This window comes from Tenrec ecaudatus, chromosome 16 (genome assembly GCF_050624435.1).
Source record: "Tenrec ecaudatus isolate mTenEca1 chromosome 16, mTenEca1.hap1, whole genome shotgun sequence".
NCBI lineage: Eukaryota > Metazoa > Chordata > Mammalia > Afrosoricida > Tenrecidae > Tenrec > Tenrec ecaudatus.
In genome coordinates, this window is record NC_134545.1 from 74,474,172 (window position 1) to 74,491,538 (window position 17,367).

At 43.2% G+C, this 17,367-nt stretch overlaps 2 protein-coding genes across 2 annotated transcripts in view; one reads left to right on the top strand and one right to left on the bottom strand.

Moving 5' to 3' along the window:
* LIPA (lipase A, lysosomal acid type) overlaps nucleotides 1-6,218 on the bottom strand; it is a 53,528-nt gene extending 47,310 nt beyond the window's left edge. Inside the window, exon 1 of the mRNA XM_075534495.1 lies at nucleotides 6,197-6,218. The gene's annotated coding sequence lies outside the window, so the exon portion shown is untranslated. The remainder of the gene's footprint in view (nucleotides 1-6,196) is intronic.
* On the top strand, nucleotides 6,177-15,141 carry IFIT2 (interferon induced protein with tetratricopeptide repeats 2). Its single transcript, XM_075534492.1, has 2 exons — nucleotides 6,177-6,479; nucleotides 12,983-15,141. Exons 1-2 carry the CDS (start codon nucleotides 6,475-6,477, stop codon nucleotides 14,388-14,390), a joined length of 1,413 nt encoding a protein of 470 aa, XP_075390607.1. The 5' UTR covers nucleotides 6,177-6,474; the 3' UTR covers nucleotides 14,391-15,141.
* Nucleotides 15,142-17,367: the final 2,226 nt, after the last annotated feature.

Genomic DNA, 17,367 nt, shown 5'->3' on the forward strand with positions numbered 1-17,367 from the left:
CACTCTATTGAGATTTTGTACAAGGTCATTTCTTTCTGTATTATCACTGTCCTTCAAGTGCATAGCTTTTATGACAGAAATGCCAGCTCAAGTCACATGGTGCCAATTATGCTCCACTGAGTGATTTCATAGAGAAAACTGTCAAAGACAGTGATTAAGTGTGTAGGTTTGAGACGAGACAGAATATGTAGGGTAAGCAAAACTCCACCACTTGCGAGGGTAATCAGAGATAAGCTAGTTAATCCAATGTTGGCTGTTTCCTCATCTCTGAAATGGGAAGAATTACAATATGTATCATAAAATTATTTCAGAGATTAAGGACAATAATATACACAGAATACCTGAAGCAGTCCCTAGCACAAAGTTAGGAACCAAAAGTGTTAGCAGTCTTTTTTTTTTTTTGTATTATTCTCAGAAACTTGGAGGCAGAGAGCAATGATTAAAGTTCTAAAATTATTAACTGATAATTAGTAAATGAATATAATTGAGTGGACAAATAGACAAAATAGATATTCTGATGACAACATCCTCACATTTCCCATCAGGGTACACATATTCTAATTATTTTAAATAGAAGAAGCTATTTAAAACCACCTCTGCTGTATCAGGCCCACAATAGATGGATCCTGATAGAATGGAAGAAAAATGTGGAACAGAACCTCAAATTCATTTAAAAAAAATTCTCAACTTCCTGGATCTAGTTGAGACTGGACTCCCAGAGACTCCTGCCCTGAGCTAGACACTTGTTAAACCTCGACCAGAAACTCTCCCCTGAAGCCATCTTTCAGGTAAATAACAGACTGAGTCACAAAACACAAAATGAACTGCATTCCATGTGAGGACTAAGCTCCTGTTTTAAAATGCCATCTGTTTGACACCAGCAGGTCGACCATTACTTTAAAGCAAAGATAAGGTAAGGGGCAGAGAAATGATTGACGGAGAGGCAACAACCAGAATTTAAATAAGGAGACTGTTCTTGCATTGTGAAGAATGTAACCTGTATCCCTGAACATTTGGTATAGAAATTGTTGAATGGAAATGCAAATCGCTGTGTAAACCTTCAGCAAACATGCTCACTCAAAAGCACCACTGTGTAGTAGATACTGACTCATAGCGACCCTATAGGACAGCATAGGCCTGCCCCTGTCAATTTCCTAGATTGTAAATCATTACAAGAGTAGAGAGCCTCATCTTTCTCCGTTTGAGCAGCTGGTGGTTTCGAACTGCCTACCCAATGCATACCCTTATCAGTCCAATGCATACCCACCATGTCACCAGGATTCCTCACTGAAAGCAAAGTTAAATGTTATTTACAAAATAAAATTTGTTGGTCATGATTCAGTTTAGGGACATGACTTGGAGGACATAAGGTCCTGCAGTCAGTCAGTCCGTCAGTCAGTCCGTCAGTCATTCTTCCAAGAAAGCAAAACACAACTTGCCCTTTCAACTCCCCGAGTAGCTTGCTCTATGACAATTTTTGCACAAGTAACTTCTCCCTCCTCATCATTAATCCTCTTCTTTTTATCAGTCTCCTCCTCCTGGGTCAAAGTGCATTCCTGATGTAGGTCAGTGCCAGGGCCTTGTAAAACCACAAGAAGATGGATCACAGAATGAAAATGAATTCCCATGGAACTAGTTTACAGAGTGAAGTTTCTTTCCCTTGGGAAATTAACAAGGACAGTTTCACTTTCTCCATTCTAAGTATGTCCTATCTTTACTGAAAAAAAGACAGAGCAGATCATAAAACTGTTTGTCCTTACATAAACTTTATCGCAAGCAAATAAGGTCATGGCTGGCCTGACTCCAAAAGCGAACACACAAAACAAGAAGGGCTGGCATGTACGCCTCTGTACCCTGCAGGTCTGCAAACAAGCCTAGTGAGATCAATCCCTAGTTGGTAATGTGTCAGGGAGTTGTGGGAGATGGTCCAAAGCATGACCAGGTAATCATATGACTAACATTCTGAACCGCTTGCTAGTTGCCAGGCACTCTCTTTGGAGCTTTCGATTCATTTCATTTAATCTTACAACAAACCTAGGCAGGAGGAAGCAGAGGCACAGAGAGGTTAAGTAACTTTCCCAAGGCCACACAGTGAGAAAGTTGTTCTATTTTATGTCAGAACCAGAAGTCTACTCTGAATATAATATTATATATGCTTAAACTATTGACAAAAAAATAGAATTACAAAGACAGGCTCCAAATAGTTCTTTATGTTTAGAAAAGTAAGCAATATCATAAAATATGGTTGAATTGTTTCAAATGTGAAGTCTTGATCTTAGGTTTAGAAGAGTAATAAGAGCATACAGAATAGAAATATATAGTGTATAGATAGAGAATATTATATAACCACTACTTCAATCAAGTCAATTCCAACTCATAGAGACCCTATAAGAGAGCGTGTAACCGCTCCTTAAGGGTTTCAGAGAGTGTGAGTCTTTACAGAATCAGTCAGGCTCACCTTTCTCCCATGGAGTGGCTAGTCAGCCTGAACCACTGGCCTCTGTGGTTAGCAGCCCAACAAGTAACACATTGCACCACGGGCTTCTAAAATGTTATATAGAAGCCTCCTCGTGTATAACAATATTCAATTAAATATAATACTATTGAGTATTGTGAAATATATGAGAGATCTTGATGGCAAAATTCCATTATTTTTAATTCTCTTTTTCCATAAACAATTTTAAGTTTCTTCCTGTTATATAGAAAATGTTCATATATTTTATGAGGTGTGCTAGTTAGGTTTATTGTGCCAACTAGGCCAATAGGAACATGTGGGCGGAATTTAATCAGGCCGCAGTTTGATTGGAGGGGAATGAGATAAATGGCTTTCTAAGACCCGCCTCTTCTCTCTTCCTTCCTGGTGATTGGACCAGGGCACTGTCGCTTGAGCCAGTTCTTTGCCTCAAACATGTGCTGCACTACCTGTAGGCCAAGCCACAACATGGATTGTGTTGCTAGAGCTTGAGGCTCCTTCGAGACTCCACGCTGCTGGCACTTACTTCACTTGAGTTGAGGCTGGTGGATCCTGTTTCTGTGGATCATGCATCCCGTGCGAGTGAGATCACATCAGGTCCTGTCTCACTAAGCTCTGGTCCTACTGACTGTTGCTGACCCACCCTGCTGTCTGCTGCCTACAGGCAGACTCTATTTTGCCTGAGGGAAGACTCTGCCTTCTGCTTCCTTGCCTTGGACTGGGAGTCCACATGAGTTAATTGACTTTCAGGATATTAACTGTTCCAAGATAGTGAGTTGAACTGAGCCCTCTGTACAACTATGCGGACTAATTCGCTGTTATATTCCTTTTTGGTGTATAAACCTATATAAACACACACACATATGTGTGTGTTCTGGTTTTGTTTCTCTAGAGAACCCTGCCTAACACACTATATGTAATATAAGGAGTCTCTGCCTAGTGCAAACAGTTAAGTGCTCAGCCATTAACCAAAAGATTGGCAGTTCCAACCCATCCAGAGGCACCTCAAAAACAGATCTGCTTCTGAAAGACGTCTGCCTTGAAAACTCTATGGAGAATTCTACTGTGCTCATAAGGGGTCGTCTGTGTAAGCTTTTATTTGACAGCAAGTAGAAATAACAATAATGTATAAATATATTGATATAAAATATATATGATATTTAAATCTAGTTTCAAGAATATTTTATTTACACATATTTCTATTATATATGATATAAACCAAAAAAGCCAAACCCACTGTCATCAAGTCAATTCCAACTCAGAGTAACTCTGTATAGGCTTTTCCAAGACTACAAATCTTTGCAGGAGCAGAAAGCCTCAGTCTTTCTCTCACAGAGTGGCTGGTGGGTTTGAACAGGCAATATGTGGTTAACAGCCAGCACCACCATCTAATATATATATCATCTAATATTTTTTAAAAGACCATATCATACCAAATAGTTTCCCAGACCAGTACAGCATCTATCACTTTTTTCCTTCACTGTTCCTTTGTACTTCTAAAAATGCAACCCAAAATGACAGTTCCAGGAGTCAATCCTTTCGTAATTTTACTGGCGGCAAAGCTATAACTGCCATAAAGCCACAACCAGTTGTTGACAAAAAATTTCTCTCATTCTGTGTGCGTTCATACTCATGATCATCCTATTTTATTTAGAACGGGCTCTGGTGGCTTACTGGTTATAGGTTGGACTACCAACCTGGAGGTCAGCGTTCAAACCCACCAGCTGCTCCAAAGGACAAAGATAAGGCTGTGTGTGTGTGTGTGTGTGTGTGTGTAGTTTGCTTTTCATTTATTTATTTAAAAATTTAAAAGTTTTTTTAAAATGTATTTATTTTTAAGCCACATTTATTCAAGGATCATCCCATACAGTGCATGATCTTCTAAAGCCCTGGCCCTGTGTTCTAGGACCTGGTGCATGATATATTTGTATGGCTCCTTTGTAAGTATGGTTGCTTTTTCAACAAATAGAAATAGATCCAGGAGAGAACTGGTTTTCCGTTCCAGTTTCTGTTTTGCAGTCACCCCACCTATTCTCACACTTTCCCCGCTGCCCAATCATCCTCAACCCCACAATAGCTTTATAGACTGGCAATGCTCCTTTAGCTGTCTGGAAAATAGATTCATGTCTCTGGATACTTTAAAACACAGGAACGTGAAGGACAAGCTTTCTCTCTGCTTCTTCCCAGGAAACAGCTTTACGAAAAAGATTTAAATATTCCTTCCTGCTAGTTTACTAATAAAAAATAATAACTGAAGAAAAAAAAGCGAATTGCTAAACAAAGCACAGGACAATGATCCCAGCTTCCTATTTTAGTGCTCCTTGTGTTGCTTATAGGCATTCCTATAAACAGATAACAACGTTGATTTTTCTGCTCAGGTTTCTGATTTGGTGTTCACCTAAGTTCTAGAACTTGAACCTCTTCAATGGAAACTCAAAGTAGGGATTCTCAGCTAAGGTAAATGTTCTCAATAAGGGGGACAGGATTTTCAAGATGTACACTTTGAACCCTGGCAAGACGCCTCCAAGGTAAATAACGCTTTCTCCAAGTCTGAGTCACCTGCCTCAACAGTCTTAATCTTTACAAGTTATCAACTTTCATGATGGGGCATCTGTTCACCTGTGCTTCCTGGAATTTCTTTACTGCAAAGGCAGCTGCTTCTGCTGCCTTTGTTCCCCTTTACAAAAATAAAATTTAAAAATACCAGTAGAAACTCACTGCTTTCCAGAGTTCATGCTGACTCAGAGTCACCGGCCTGTGGGTTTTGGAGACTGTCCTTGTTTCTGGCAGTAGACAGCCCAGCCTTTCTCCGGCAGGGCTGCTGCTGGTCTCCAACTGCCAATCATGCTAAACAAATCACAGCCCAAAGTGCAAGAATAAACACTTCCGCACCAGGGCTTCTTGTTCCCCTTGGGGCTGTGCATAATATAGGCCCTTTGTTATCAATGAGCAAGTATAAAAGAAAAGCAAGGAATGTACATTTCCCCTATCATTAAAAAAAGTTAGAAACCGTGATGCGTGGATGCTGAATACCAAGGTGACAAGAAACTAACATGTTGGTGGGGCTCAGGGAAACCAGGAGAAGTGAGACACGTTGGAATTGCTTGGCCTAGGTTAGTGACCATGGTGGGAAATGTCAGTTACAAAATCTCTAGTAAGAGCAAACGTGGAAAATTTCCTTTCTGCTGTCTTGGGTTCATAATTTAGTTATTAATGATATCACAGACTAATATTTGCATACGATGTGTCTGGCTTTATTCTAACTTGATTTCCTTTAATAACTAATTTGATCCTCACAGTAGCTCTATGAGTGTGTGATAAATAGTATTCCTCTCATTTCACGAGGGGGCCGGGGAGGGGACACACACACACAACATAGAAGCATTTCAGTACTCTGCGCCAAGTCTCACAGCAATACAAATGGAACCACGATTCTGAATGGGTATTCATTCGTTAATTCACTCAGAAACGAATTTGGAGATGTCTGCCTTGTACCAGGTATGACTGCAGGGACTGAAGGTTGGGGCGTGAACAAAACTGAAGGGGGCAAAGCCCTTGGAACTTGAACTATTCCTTCCAGGGTCCTGTGGGTCATAGAGGTGTTAAGGATGGTCTAATCGGTAATGTTGAAGCAAAGGTGCCCTTCTCAGAGCTGTGCTCCCTGGAGATCAGCTGACCTGGGACATCACAACAACCCACAAAGAGAAAGTTCCTGTGACTCACCGAGCAGAGCTGGGGCCCTGCTGGGTGTGGTTCTTTTTCCAGATTCATTTTCCTTCGGCAAGGATTCTGGTCAACTTCACGTCGCTTTCACTTTCCGGTTTCATTTTCCTTTTTGGAGTAACGGAAATTCAATTACAGGAACACTAGGGAGAGAAGCAAGCGGCTGCCTCTCTATATAAGCCTCTCCAGACTGCACTGAAGGCACAGGGGCACGGCTTCGGGGAGTTCCGCCGCCTGAGTCTCAGCCTCCTGCCGGAGCTGGGGCGTGCGCCGTGACCATGAGGTAAGGGTGCCCCACCCTGTCACCTGCGCCTCTCCTGCTGCGTGCCTAACGCGATCCTCCGCAGCTCCCTCCCGCCGCGGAAGACAGCCGTTTCCTGGGCTGTTGTTGAGTGTCTTAGAGTCTCCTGAGAAGGCATCTATCTGCATTATAAAGCCACGCGGTGAGAGCTGGCCTTTTATCCCGCACCCCTTTTTGGCTTGCTTCCGGAGGGCGTCTCTAGCCTTGCTCCCCGGACAGGCGGAGGAAGCGAGCGGAGCAGGAAGCGCACTTGGTTATAATCAGGCAGGTGGCTCTTTAAAAGTCGCTCCGGGGGACTTGCTTTGATCGATGGCCCTGCTCTCGTTTCTTCCTTCGAAGAAATTATTTGGTCCGTGGAGTCTAATATATGATTTAGCAAAAGGTTTCTTTTCAACAGATGACTGGTAGGGAAGTGCTCGGCACAGCAACCCGACATTGTGTTATGGTGAACTTTATCTTTAAGGGGCTTATTCCTCTCATATCAGAGGAACAGATATGTTTACTGAGAAATTCTGCCGAGTGGCTAAGGTTCTCCTATCTGGACCGTGCAAATGGAGAAGCTGGTCCCCACCTACAGGACCTTACCAAAAAAAGTCACTGTCGCGAAGTCGATGCCACAGAACTGCTCCGGTGAGCTTCTGAGACTGTCACTCTTTGGGGGAGTAGAAAGCCTGGTCTTCCTGCAGAGCCGTTGGTAGTTTCAAACTGCTGACCTTGCAGGTAGCAGCCCAACACTTAACCACCGGTGCCATCAGGCTCCAGGCATGACCCTACATGTCCCCTAGAAACTGAAGATCGCCCGCCCACCCCACCCCACCCCCACCCCTCCACCCCACCCCCCAGAGGAAGTGTCAGCTCAGTGCCCTGGGAAGGGAACTCAGCTTGCTTTTTCCAGCTTCAGAGTTGGTCATGGCCAGACCTGGTGACTTAAGAGAGGGTCTTAAGACCTCTAGAATCCAGAGCTATCAGACTAGTCCGGGAAGTGACAGGTTCCAGAAGGCGCATTTTCTTCTTGAACTGTTTTGTTTTTTCCTTTTTAGTCTTCAGCTAATCTGCCTATCTGGCTGATAGAAAGAAAAAAGAATGGGAGCTATTGACAATGTGTGTGAAGTCAGAACCTGGGCATCTATCTTACTTTGGAATCTTTCCCATAATGTTACAGACCTACCATTTCCTCTCACTTTCCTTGGTTCTTGAGTCATAGGCTGGGGCAGAATCACCACTCAGCAGGGTATGTGTCTGCTTAGGGATACTCTCTTGCTCCCCTGTGGTGCACACTCTCACATAATGAGGTGGGCAACTGTGGGAAATCGTGCACTATTCAGATAAGAAAAGAAGCACAATTAAACCCATGGGGACCTTGTTCTGTAGCCTTGGTGGCACTGTGGGTTAAGCATCAGGCTGCTAACTTCAAGGTTGTTGTTTCAAACCTACCAGCTACTTCAAGTGAGAAAGATGAGGCCATTTGGCCCCATGATGATTTACAGTACTCTGTTCCATATAAGTTCTTTATCAATCAGACTCAACTTTAAGGCTTGGGTACCGTGTTTATTTGGTAATCCATCCCTGGTAGGACTTTCACGGCGCATTGCTCTTGTACTCTGAGAGTGTAATTTTCAAACTTGAGCCACCCAAGAATCACCCTGAGAGCTTGGTAAAGACAGATTTCTGGGCTCAACTCCCCCAAGAGACTTCCATGTCATGGGCCTGGGTTGGGTCCTGGAGATGTACAATTTTTAACTAGTACCTAGGTGATGTCTCCGACCATACACTTTAAGACACTGGAACAGTAATTCCCTGCCTGGTGAACACTGCCATTGCAGCTGTTATCCAGACAGGAACAGAAGAAGACAGTGTTGGGACTTCTAGAGCAGCTGTTCTCAACCTGTGGGTCACGACCCCTTTGGAGGTTGAATGACTCTTTCACAGGGGTCGCCTAAGACCATCAGAAAACATATTTTCGTTGGTCTTGGGAATAGAGACACAGCTCCTCTCTCCGTCTCCAGGAAGGTCCGCCCACATGCAGCTATGCTCACATACGAGTACCCAGCGTGAAGACTGTTACCCATGCTACACTATGCTTCAAGACAAAATTTCATTGATTCATAATTAGAAATAAATATTTCACAATATAGAATTGCATGCTTTAATTATGTACCATTCGTAACAATGAAAATACATCCTGCATATCAGATATTTACATGACAATTCCTAGCAGTAGCAAAATTACAGTTATGAAGTAGCAACAAAAATAATTGTATTCTTGGTGGTCACCACAGCATGAGGAACTGTATGAAAGAGCATTAGAAAGGGGCATTAGAAAGGTTGAGAACCAATGTTCCAGAGAGATCTAGAGCACAAGTCGAAGCCCAAGAAAGCAAGTATCTGAGACTCACCTCCCTTCAGTACTTGAGAAAACCAAACCCTATTCTATTTCAGTAAACAGTTAACAGTCTCAGAAACTCAAGGACAGTTCTACCTGTCCCACAGGTTCACTATGAGTTGGCATGACTCCTCAATGGCAGCAATTAGCGAAATTGGATTGCTTTTTCAATGGCGCCTCCAAGAGGATTTCACAAAAGTGTATCTATTAAAGGCCCCCCTGATTGGCACAAATGGTTGTTACTGGGCAGCTGACAGTTGTGAGTTTACCCAGAGGCTTGACTACTGCAAAATCAGCCACTGAAAACTATGGAGCACAGGCCACTCTGACACACGACAGTCTGCTGGGAGCCAGAATCGACTTAGCAGCAAATGACTTGGTGTGTTTTTATTTTAATTTAAATGCATATCTTAAATATCTCTAGTCTATCAAATGCACCACTGACAGTATATTTTACATGTCAGAGATCATCTCAATTAAATTCCCTCATTTTATATATGAGGAATCTTTCTATAACCTCCCTGAGAAAGAGGACAATTCAGATTGAGCATGAACTTTTCAAGAAAGATGCTAGATACTCCCCCCTGGTTACATGAAGCAGTTCAAACAGCCTGTTTTCCCCACTGGGACCTCCCTGGGGCTTTGAAAGGAACCCTTCCCTCAGAAGAACCTCCAGCCCACTTCCCCTCTTGTTGTTGCTTCTGTGTGTGGTAATTGGTGTTCTTTTGTTTCAACAAGAAAGAACAGGGACTGCATCAACCCCAGGAGGATTAGCACAGGATACTGGGGGAGTTGGGACACCCAGCCCCTGTCTTCTCTTTGTGCATCTGCGTGCTTTCTCTGCAGCATGATTTGTAGAAGATGACAGATGTTGCCCCCCAGCAGATCCTCAGCGTGCAATGCCCCCCCTTCCTCCCACGTTCAGACTCACTCTGACTCCCTTACTCTATCTCACTCTCACTTCCATTTCCAGTTTAATTCCTCACTCCTGGCCCAGTTGGGTGGAGAGGGGAAAGGGTAGGTCACTCTGTATGGAAATTGAGTAGGAGGCTACAGGAGGACCTTGGTGGGCAGTAATTGTCAATCTAGACGTCCCCACCTAGATTAGTTGTGAATGTCAGAATTTCTAACATGTCCAGCTCTGGATAAAAGGGCTAGTGAGCACATACCATGATTCTTAAAAAAAAAAAAAATTAACCTTAAGAAAAAGCAACATTTCAGTAACTCTCATACATAGGCAGTGTGGAGAAATATTTAGAGCATGGGATGATTTTGACCCTAACTATCTCAAAAGTTACTCAGAGTAGGGTTTTTTGCTTATTTGTCTCTTTGCTGTTTTTATTTTGTTTTGTCTTGGTTGTTGTTTGGTGCTCATTTATTTACAGAGAGGACCGACAGTGAAGGGATAGGAAAACCCTTTCAATAAAGTGACAAGAGCACCTCACAGAAGAAGGTCTTTCCATCAGGAAAGGAATCTGTGGGCTCCTGTAGCCACGCCTCTCACCTGCTGCTGTGAAAGCAAATGACTGGAGAAAAAAATTAATTTTGGAAGAAAATTCCAACAACAAATGCAAAGTTAACAGGCTGACACAGTAAGACATGCTAAGAAATAGGAAATCAAAGATTAGAAGCAAGCATAGGGGGGAAATGATTACATTTTATTTTAAAACAAGTTTAAGGCGTGGCTAACATGACCAATGATAACAGAGTGAAGAGGTAGTGGTGAACAGTGGAACAGTTAAGAGTTAAAGAATTAAGGTAAATAGTTCAGGTAAACAGACTATGAACCTACACCTCCATTCTGAGACCAGGAAGATACAAAAGCAGAGGAACTGAGTAAGAAGATAGTTAGAAAGTAAGATTTAAATCTTTACAATGGGGGAGGGGGTCCCAACTAAAAAAGTGAGATAACACAATGTTAAAATAGACAAAACCATTCTGATAAAAGCTCAAAATATTCATACAGGCTAAGGAGATCAAGTAAGTTATATAAACAATAAACATTAGGCAGGAAATAGAAAGTGATCAAGATTTTAAAAGCACTAAGACATTAAAATATGGACAGCATAAAAGTTTAATTTCAAAATGATCAAGAGGTTTAGAACATTGTAATATTAAAACAGCAGAAAAATATAAGGCTAAAAATTCCAATATAGGAGGACAATTCAAAAAGGATATGCGGATGTTTTGTTTTGTTTTATGTGCTCAAGCATGTCTCTGCAATCATGGGTGACTGCAGACAGTTCTCAATAGTCTGTCCTAGGCTAGTTTGGATGCTTTCCAAGAAGCTCCAATCCAAACTACGACTTCCTAGGATAGCTACTGGGCCAGTTCGATTCAAGGTAGAGAGGACAGCTCATGTTATGCCAATTGTTGAGCGGGCCAAGGGGAAGATTCCACTGAGGTAGTCTGACTGGATTCTCTCAAATGGCACAGGATGATCGCAGGGACTTGTTGGAAGAAACTCTAAGAAAATTGAAAGCTACATTGATGATGTTGGGTTACTGGAGTGGGTTCTTTATACCTTGGCTCTTTGCTTTGCAAGCTGAAAGAATTCACACCGAAGCATGTTTTGTCATCCAAGTGAGTTTTTATGAAGGACCAGAAAGGGTTCAGGTTCTACAGTCTCAAAGGGTACACACTATTTCTGGGAAGCATGCCAAGCCGTGCCAAAGCCACACTGGGGTTCACAACTGGGCATGGAAAACCAGGTGGAAAAGAACACCCACATACGCAGAATTGGGGAACCCCCAAACTAAGAGGTCAAGATCCCAAGTGCATATGGGCCCTAAGTAGGCCCAGAGCAGGCTCCCAGAGACCCCACGCTCCCAGAGACTCCATGCTGAGCAGGTGCAGAGTAAAAAGAAGAGCCTGAAAGGGAGCTCGGGCCCCAGGACTGGGCCAGTGGGGTGTGTGGGCCTGTGCCCTCCAACCTGCTGCCTGCACCAGGGCAGAGTAAAAGGAGCTCCCACCCCGCAGCTGGGGTATTTAACAGCTCTGGCTGGGGAGGGTTTGTTGAAGGTATTGGTTGACCCCATTGGCTGAGTTCAGGCCGATCTGTGTGATGCCATGAGCCTGGGCCAAATCTGTGAGCCAGGGACTGGAGTGGGAGTTTGCACTTGCACATGCCCAGTTCTGGGTTTTCCCAATAGGTGTCCAGTTGGTTTGCCTGATTTATTTCCAGGCAAACCTGTGGTCTTTTGCAGGCATGGGAGGGACAACCCCCCTGTCCCTAAATCTAGCTACCTTTCAATGTCAAAATGTCATGAAAGTTGTGCCAAGGAATTTCTTGAGCACACCAAGGCGCCTCCTCATTCTCTGAGGGTTGTGCCAAGAGAATTTCCATGAGAAACCTTACCCTTTCCATCTTACAGCCCTGATCTGGCACCTTCAGGCTACTTTTTGTTTCCAGAACGCAAAAGAAAAGTTTTAAAAGAACACAATTCATTCGAGTCCTATGAGGATCCCCAAACTGACATTCTGACAGGGTATAAATCGAAGAACACTGAATGCTTGTCGGAAGGGTAACAGACAGCTTCACATTTTGATTTTTTTTGTTTAATCAAAATTTCTTTTAAGTATTTTGTTATTTCTTATTTTGGAACAATCCTTTTAAAACTTATTTTTAAACTTACCCTCCAATAAAAGTAAATGCTTGGCAGCAGTGAAAAACAGGAAAAGCCATCAGATAGCTTTGCCTCTTAAAACAAACTACACAACAATAAAATGAAATCAGTTTTTCTACTGAAATCAGTTCCCACAGCTTTGGCCACTTCCACAGAGGTCTTCAAAAGCAGAAAGATGAGAGTCAACACTCCAACTGAAAACTGCCTTATTCGGGGACATAGTCTCCATCTCGTAGACTGCCCACTGCCTCCCCCGCCCCGCTAGTTCTTTTGCGCTGCACCCTCCACAGGTTCCTGTTTCACCATGAATTTGATACATAGACAGAGGCTAGGGTGGAAGAAACAAAAGGAGAAGTATGTTCCTTTTTGATTAGGGTGACAGTCTTTAGGAGGAGGGCCGCTGTGCTGGAAAGCGGCATTTTCTGTCCCAGGGCTCTCTGCTGTATCTCAAAGTGTCCTCTCTGTTTTCCCTACAGTGAGGTCGTCAAGAATTCCCTGGAGATCAGCCTACGGCAACTTAAATGTCACTTCACCTGGAATTTGATGGAAGGAGGAGAGTCCTTGGATGATTTCGAAGACAGAGTGTGTAATCAGATTGAGTTCCAGAACAGTGAGTTCAGGGCCACAACGTACAACATATTGGCCTACTTAAAACACCTGCGAGGCCAGAACGAAACAGCCTTGCAATGCTTAGAGCAAGCTGAAGAGTTCATCCAGCGAGAGCACGCGGACCGAGCTGAAATCCGAAGTCTGGTCACCTGGGGAAATTATGCCTGGGTCTACTATCACATGGACAGGCTCTCTGAAGCTCAGCTCTACGTAGATAAGGTCAAACAAGTGTGCAAGAAGTTTTCCAACCCCTATAGACTTGAAAGTCCTGAGCTGTCATGTGAGGAAGGCTGGACCCGATTGAAGTCTGGGGGAAAGTTTGGGGAAAGGGCGAAAATGTGTTTTGAGAAGGCTCTGGAAAAGAAACCCCAGAACCCAGAATTCACCTCGGGACTGGCGATCACAAACTACCGGCTGGATAAATGGCCACCCCAGCAAAACGCTGTTGATGCCCTGCAGCAAGCCATGGAGCTGAATCCAAACAATGAATATGTTAAAGTCCTCCTGGCTCTGAAACTCCAAGAGCTGAATGAAGAAGATAAAGGGGAGAGTTTAGTGGAAGAAGCCGTGGAGAAAGCCCCACGTGCCACAGATGTACTGCGTAGTGCCGCAAGCTTTTATCGAAAGAAAGGTGCGCTGGGCAAAGTTAAAGAAATGCTTGGGAGAGCTTTAGATTGCATGCCAAACAATGCCTACTTGCATTACTACATCGCATGCTGCTGCAGGGCAAAAGTCATGCAGATACAGAATGAAAGGTTTTGGGAAAAAGAGAAGTTACTGGAACTCATAGGCCAAGCTGCAGATCATTTCAAGAAAGCAGAAAAGCTCAATCCGAATCTCCCCAATATCTACTCCCACTTTGCCTGCCTCCTCGCGCAAGCAGGTCAGTATGAGGAAGCCGATCACTACTTCCAAAAAGAATTCAGCAAAAAGCTGAGTCCCGTGGTGACACAGCTGCTTCACCTGCGCTACGGCAACTTTCAGCTGTACCAACTGCATTGTGAAGAGAAGGCCATCCACCATTTTATAGAAGGCATTAAAATAAATAAGAGATCGAAGCCCAAAGAGAAGATGAAAGGCAAGCTGGAAAAAATTGCTAAAACGCGGCTTTCTCAGAATAAAGATGATCCTACGGCCTTGAGTCTCTTGAGGTTCCTGGATGAGCTGAACAGAGAAATGGAGCAAGCAGATGAAGATGCTCAGAGGGCCTTGACGCCCACTGGCCTCCTCCCATCAGCGTCGGCAGCCGAGGCAGGAGATGAGGAATTGGCTTAAGGTGCTCAAAGAGGTGCTGCAGGAAGGCAGGGGTGTGAAGCCCCTCCTCCATGGGCAGGAAAGGGAGAGTGAGATATTTAACATGAACTGAAGTAGAGGGCTCTGAAGAACCCTACTGAACCTAATGTTGACCTTTGAATTGCTAGATCATGTAGAGGTCTAGGGAGTTCTGGAGAAGGAACCAGATTTGGGGGTAGGTTTGGGCGTGGGAAAGGAACTATTTCCCAATTGAACACTTGGGTGCAGTTCATTCCGGGGCATTCCCCTAGTCACACTCCCTTCCTGTTTGTTACCTTGTGATATCAGGCTACCTTGGGTAGATGCTTCTATAAAAGAGCCAGATGCTTCAAATCAGAAACTGTGTGGCCCACTTTCAAGATGCTATTGCATTCCTGGCGCCCTTTGGCATTTTGTGCATGGGGGGTTGGACGTGCTGTGCCCCTCAAAAGACTGAAGGACCCAAGCCTGGAGAGGATTCGGGATCCGCCCCCACCCCCTTCATCCCTGGCCAATCCTCAGTCTAGAGCAGCAGTTCTCGACCTGTGGGTGGCAACCCCTTTGTGGGGTCAAACGACCCTTTCACTTCACGAGGGGTCGCAGAGACCCTGCTCCTCTCTCTCCAGGCAGGTCGCCCACATGCAGGTATGCCCACATATGAGAACCAGGCGTGAAGACTGTTACCTATGCTGCACCACGCTTCAAGACAAAGTTTCATTTATTTGTAATTAAAAATAAATATTTCACAACATAATTACATATTGTTTTCTGATTAATGACTGTGATTTAATTATATTCAATTTGTAACAATGAAAATATCTGATATTTACATTACAATTCATAACAGTAGCAAAATTACAGTTATACAGTAGCAATGAAAATAATTTTATGGTTGAGGTCACCACCATATGAGGAACAATATTAAAGGCACACGGCATTAGGAAGGTTGAGGACCACTGGTCTAGTGTCCAGCACAACTGTCCTATCAGCCAAGGTTGACGGAGAAAAATGGGCAGAGAAAAATGGCATAAAGGAGGTTAAATCTAGAAGAGACTTTTTTTAGGAGAATAAAGTCAGATAATCACAGTACTAGTCTTTTGGGTGACCAATGGGGAATTTAGACTTCAATTCCATCTCACCCCACTTTACCTGTGATACAGGATGCGAAGAATTAAAAAGGATAATTCAAAATATCATAGAAATCCAAGTAATACGTTTCTTAAGAGATTGTAATGAAACAGTGTGCCAACAGTGCTGTTCTTTGAAGCAGGATGAAGTGTAACCCAAAAGGCGAAAGGAGAGAAAATTGCTGTGTTATTGTCAAACAGTCATAAGAAGAAACTTTTATTTTCCCAGCCACTATTAGATAAATTCCCTTGTAGGATGGCACCTGCTTTGATGAACCCAGGTTTGGGATGGTGGGTGAAATATCAGACCAGTGAATGACTTCATAGTTGAGGGAATAATGAAATGGCATTGATATGGAAGCATAGTTTCCCCCTTCGTTACAAATGTTGGGTATTGTGTGATGGATAGAGATACTTCTTATAACTCTGAAAATCACAGAATTCATGTTGTACTCAGTTTGGTTGGAGTTTTCTAGGTAGACTCTAAATGGGCCTCCACTCTCTTCAGGGTCAGGCTGAACCTAAAACAGTCAGTTGAGCCAGTATGACACCATCAGCCACTCTCTCAGTTATAAAATAAGTTTACTTGTTGGATTTGGTTTTAAGATGAGCAGTATATGAACATTTTTCATTCAGTTACTAAAAGATTTTATGAAATTCAAGATTTTTTTAAAATTCCAACTATAACCATGGCTCTCGTGTTATTTTCTGGATGTAAATTGTCATATAGACTTGAGATCATGAGTGTGCACAATTTGGAATCCTGAAGAGAGTCAATGGTTTTAATAAAATACGTGTGATGCAGCCAAAAGGAGTGTCCTAGCTTATCTGAAAATTCATCTCACCTTAAGTCATTCAGATTTAGCTACTGGTAAGGGTAACTGGTTCTGAATTGCCCAGCCTCGTCAAACATTGAGGAGCCCTGGTGGCAAAGTGTTTACAAGTTGGGCTGTGATCTTCAAGGTCAGCATTTCGAAACCACCAGCCCATCAAAGGGAGCAAGGGCTTTTTACTCACATAAAGTTACAGTCTCAGAAATTCACAGGGGCAGTTCTACCCTGTACTATAGGGTCACTATGAGTCAGCCTCAACATGGTGGCAGTGAGGGGATTTTGGGTCAAACATCAAATCTACCTAGTAGGGCAAAACCTTGTTTATGTAGTTCTAAGAGATCACCGGTTCCACTTTTTCTCTGACACCCCCACCACCATGCACTGAGCTTCACACAGACACACTGTCCCAACACTAATAGCCTTTTCCACTGCACTTTTTCTTTACATTCTCTGTAGTCTGGAGAAATAAGGGGTATCCCTGGTTTTATTTATTTTTTGTTTTTATTTTTCTTAAAGATGTGAACAGGAAGAGTGAGTTTCTTGAAGGAGAATACTTTGGAAAAGAAGTTCAAAAGGCTCTTAGCGAGGCTACAAGGCCCCTGATTTTAGTTTATGCTTCCTACCAAAAGTAATGTAAATATATTTTATAGAGCTTTTTCTAAACAACAAGGAGACTTTGGTGGAAAATAAAATTCACACCACCTATAACCGTCAATCCATTCTCTCTGTCTTAACTGACAGAGCTCACTGGCCTGGGTAGCTTATTACTGGATGTGATGCATGGGGAGGGGGCCCAGGAATGTTCTGAGTAGAGGGTGGGATGGGCAGGCACACCAACCTTGAGAAAAGTTCGCTGGCAACCTGCAGTGTGATTAAAAAAAAATAAATAAAAGAAAGGCATACCAGGTGTATATAACCTTATCATTTTGGGTCATACCAGCTGAATACTAGCTGAAACAGGAATAGGAAAAAGTGAAAAGGGTGAGGAAGAGATGGACAACCTGGTACTTTTATTTTGAG